Below are 5,034 nucleotides of genomic sequence, written 5' to 3' on the forward strand. Positions count from 1 at the left end.
CCCGGGCTAATCCAGAACCTAAACCAAAACTCTCAAGTTATTGGTCATAGATAAATGGTGTTAGCCGGCCGCCTATTCACTTGTGCTGCTACACCCATGTACTGTAACTAATACTGCTTCAAAGTGCCGAGATGATTCACTAAATCTGAACTTTTCTGTAGCTTCCATAGTGCTAAGAGAACGAGGCCAACACTTCATCCAACTATCACATGTATTGGCGTTCACATCCTGTTTGTGATGCAATAGTTCTTACTAACTCTGCTACTGACCCTGGGTCACTGATTCCCAGGCTCGCCTCTCAAGCTTATTTTAAGTAATGCACGTGTTTTGCTGCTTACTTCTGAATGTTGCCTCTTGTATAACCAAGTTCTTGTTTATTAATTTCTCAAGGCTTATTTCATAACACAGGCGTCCCATTGTCGCCTCCCTTTTTCTTTTTCTATCTATCTTTACTTGCTTGCTTGTATTGAAACTCTTAAGCTTTTATTCTAAGTATTTCTAAATATCCACAGCTATTGAAACAATTGATGAAATTTTTCAACGACCTCGTTCAAACCCTTAAACTTTTACTCTAAGTACTTTTAAATACTCAAAGCTCTTGAAACAGTTGGTGAAATCTTCAAATTACTTCATTAAAAAACCTTTAAGTTTTCTCCTAAATACTTTTAAACACTTAAAAACTCTTGAAGCAATTCATGAAATTTCCTAGAAAATTTCAAGTTGCTTCACAAGGATCTACTGCAGTTACTTCATTGTATTTTAAAAACTTTATAAGGATGTAAAGTTATGCATATGTAAGCAGCCACTGCTGGCCCTTTAAGGTAGTATGGCACATGGTGGCATGAGATAGTGTTTTACACCCTACTCCTCTGCTGAGACTATTATTTGGTTTGAACTTGCCATTGTTACTGCTACTGTGGAATACAGTGGCAACACAACAGGTGGGTGTGATATCTAAACTACTTAATGACTATCCATATTTCAGCTATTACAACTAACAAGGCTCGCACTTTAGTTGCAGGAAAATGTTTCTATGTTTAGAGGCTAGTAGAAATCATTAGATGAGGCAATATCTATTATGTATGATTCATGTGCAAGTAGTATCATGCCTGTGTAAAACATCCAGTCAGATTGGATGTTTGTCCCATTCTTACTTAATGCCATTCCTAAAACAGACATTTTGCATGTAAATATTTTCTACACATTTCTTTCAATATACATCTAATATCAGAAGTTACTCATAAATATGGGTTTGAAACAAATAATAAACCAAGTATGATAAAAAAAAAAAGAGTTTGAATATGAAAATTAACATATTTGTTACTTCCATTATTATTTTGCTTATCTATACATTCAATCACCACAAGTTTTACAAGTCATTCAGTCTTGGAGGTCCTTTAGATGTTTGTGTTGCTTGTTATTGAGCAGCTTAAAAAATTTTATATGAAAATCTATTTGGAGAAATTTCTTTTATTATTATCTTTGACACGTTATTAATATATATATATATATATATATATATATATATGTGTGTGTGTGTGTGTATGTGTATGTATATATATATATATATATATAAAGAATGTTGTAAACTGAATGTTTACTAACATCTAGGGCTCAGAAGCTGGAGTCCATCGGCCACATGTTGCTGGCATCCATGGAAGGGAAAATGAAGGATCGTATTCTATTGTTCTGGCTGGAGGCTATGAAGATGATGCAGTAAGGAGAAAATTCTGAATGATAGAATTATCTTTTCAGATAATTTTGATTATGCTTTGTTTGAGATAAGAAATTTTTAGTGCATTTCAAAGTGTAGAATTATCTATGGATCTGTAAGTGCAATAGTTAGTAGGCCTACTCTATGGCTCAAAATGCGATAACCTAAGCAACAGTAGCTATTTTTATGACAGTACCTGGTGGCAATGGAGACTTGTAAATATCAATTCCAAAAATACCTTGTGCATGCATAGTGGTAATGTAGTAACCATAGCCATTAGAATGACATTATGACTGCTGTAAGTATAGTCACTGCATACATTTATTGATAGTAATTGAATTGTATATAATTTTGTGGTCTAAATTATTTTTTTTTTCAAACATTTTAAATTTTCCACTGTGACAAATATGTAGTACTCATAACTTTATAAGTGAGCAACTACATTTGTACCATTTTTCAGGTCAGGGAGATGCAACAATTTAAATAGGGTATTCTCAATGCCAAAAAGAAAGAAACATGCCAAAATTATAAGCCAATGGTGCTGACAGTATCAAAAGGCTGTCAATTTGCAGATTGAAGATGTAAATAAAATGCTAGTGGAGATGTAATATTTATGATATTTACTATCCTGAGATCATTTTTTAACATCCTAAAAGTGGTACTTTCCTGGGTTAAATAAAAATTTCATTGTGATGCAATCTGTGCTATTTATTTTCTCACAGAATGTACAAATACAGATTATAATGAAACATTAAGGAGCGTGAAGAAAGACAAATGGAATGGAAAATAAACTTGGCCATGATTCCTTGTAGTTTTATAGATTCCCATTGCTGGTGTGGTGAATAGCAGGCTTTTCTACTGGCTAGTTTGTGATACTAATTGTAATTGGCAAAGTAGTGAGCATCTAGTTGTAGCACAGATTCTAGGTATTAAATTAGCTAATTTTGGTCAGTGAAGGAAATATGCAGTAATTTTGTTTGTTGAACATCATATATATATATATTACAAAGGTTGTGAAGAAACTTTTTTACTTTAGTTTAACAAAAAAAGTCTTGTACCATGGATTATCAAGCCTATCTTCTTAAAGCACCAAAGATTATTTATCACCTGTACAAGATTGATACCATATAATACATTTCTGTTAAACTTATTTAACACATGAATTATTAGCTATTTTATTTTTCAAGTCGGAAAATGTTAGGATTTGTTCTATGAACCATATGGGTCTACTTGAAACTGTCTTTTGTCTTTGGTACATTTCTTATCTTTTCATAAACATCTTTGTTGTTAAGAAAATATTGGCACACTTCTACTGTAGACAGTTATTCAATTAAAAAATCAACTTATTCATATTAGTTTTTTTTGTTTTTTTTTTAATTTTAGGATAATGGAGAGGAATTCTTCTACACAGGCAGTGGGGGTCGTGACCTGTCAGGAAATAAAAGAACTGCAGAACAGTCCTGTGATCAAACACTTACAAGAATGAACAAGTACGGAATTACTAACTTTTTGTGGGAATTATGATATTCAAATACCCAGTATTAAAAAAAGTTTATAGCTTTTGTGTTTTACAAACTTAGAATAGTATAAAACCGTTAAATTTTCTTTTGTTTTTGGGCATACAATTCTGAGCCTGCTCACATCATTTGCCAGGGGCTTCAATCTTGGTGATGGACTGCCTTTCTCGGCCAGTTTATATTCTCTCAGTGGAGTAGCCACTATAACCCAATGTCTTCCGTGGGGTTTACTCTTGGTAAGACACACCGCTTTTGGATGCTTTTACCACCCTGTTTATCTCTGGGCTTCCTCTCTTATGACCCTGTATTACTTATCCTTTGACTCTGATAGTCAATTTTCTTAGCCAGGCCTATTCTTACTACTTTCTCTCTACCTACTCTCTTATTGGTCTCCTATTGCTGGCACTTATTTGGCCACTTTCACCTTGGTTTGCTTGATATTTTGTCTCCCCTTTCCTCTTCTCATTATCGTCTCTCTCTTGCTTCACACTCTCATACTTTTCTTCCTCATAGAGGGTTATCTTCCCTCCACTCTCATGCCTGAATTCTACCTGATATGTTGCCCATCGGGCTCGGCTTTCCATTAACATAATATTATTTTTGTCACATTTTTCTCATGTCCCATTCAAACCATTGACTTCCTGACTTTTGTAATATCTTTATCTCTTAACTTATTTCCTCCTACTTCTCCCCTATGATTACCGCTTTTCTGATATCTTACCTATAGATGCTTCTCTGACCCTCTTACACTGCACTTTTCCTTTTCCTAGACCTATCTTTTCTTCCTCAGACTTTGACCACTTGGAAGATACACCATACTTCTCTCCTATCTCCCTTCCATCTCTTCTCTATTGGACCATTTGCACCAGGGGCTCTTCTTCTGTGTCCTGTTGGGTTGTTCTGTGTGCCTTATGACACATCTATCTCTTTTTAGGTCCCCACCTTCATCTGTCCCTTCCCTGGAACCCTCTTTTCTATGGACTTCTTCCCTTATGGGTTAGGTCCATCAATTCCTCCATTGACATGTTTGTTGTGGTATATGAATGTTCGCAGACTATTTCATCTTTCTTTGCATATGATTCCTCACCTTTTTTTCATTCCCTTACATCTCCAGGATGATACATGGACTTTCCACACATTCATTTTTTTCTCTATATCTTTTGGATGTTTCATCTCCTGAGGGGTTTCAGCTTCCACAGGTCACTATATTTCAATCACTTGTGGATTTTGAGAAGAATATGTACTATTTCTCATTGAGAGCCCCTCTTTCATTGAAAAAAGACTAGCCATTTGGTTGTGGGCTTGTTGGATATACAAGAATGTTTAGTTTAAGAGTTATACTGGACCTATATTGCAGAATACAGTGCCTTCCTGCATATATATATATATATGTACTAGCTGAGTTACCCGGCATTGCACAATGAAAAATTTAGATTTGAAATGTATAGGTCAATATTTTTTTCAGCAAATTATTCAGTAAGTAGACAAAAGCTGTGATGCGAGAAATAAAAAAGCATTTAATCAAACAAAGCTTTATTTGAAATTAGATCATGTTTGAGCTTGTCTTGTTCTTTGAGCCTGAAGTCGTACATCATGTTGATCCTCCGTTTCTTGCTCTCTGTAAGTTATTTGTCTTAATTTTTGTGCTTGAAGTCTGGATTGATGTTGTTTAGAAGTTTCTTGTTGTCTGTATCCAGCTTGCTCTGATGATTCTGACTGAACTCTGGCTTTGTGCTGTTCAACAGTTTTTTGCTGTCTTTGAGTAGCCTGCCTTTCAGCTTGAGTTCGAAGTCTAACTTTACA

At 34.7% G+C, this 5,034-nt stretch overlaps 1 protein-coding gene across 1 annotated transcript in view; it reads left to right on the top strand.

Annotated features, from left to right (window-relative positions):
- LOC106473738 (E3 ubiquitin-protein ligase UHRF1-like) overlaps nucleotides 1-5,034 on the top strand; it is a gene marked incomplete at its 3' end in the record, with an annotated part of 49,913 nt that overhangs the window by 33,106 nt on the left and 11,773 nt on the right. The window contains exons 9-10 of the mRNA XM_013934418.2: nucleotides 1,612-1,716; nucleotides 3,098-3,204. Of these exons, the coding sequence (XP_013789872.2) occupies nucleotides 1,612-1,716; nucleotides 3,098-3,204 (212 nt within the window). The remainder of the gene's footprint in view (nucleotides 1-1,611; nucleotides 1,717-3,097; nucleotides 3,205-5,034) is intronic.

Source organism: Limulus polyphemus, unplaced genomic scaffold (genome assembly GCF_000517525.1).
Source record: "Limulus polyphemus unplaced genomic scaffold, Limulus_polyphemus-2.1.2 Scaffold6461, whole genome shotgun sequence".
Taxonomy (NCBI): domain Eukaryota; kingdom Metazoa; phylum Arthropoda; class Merostomata; order Xiphosura; family Limulidae; genus Limulus; species Limulus polyphemus.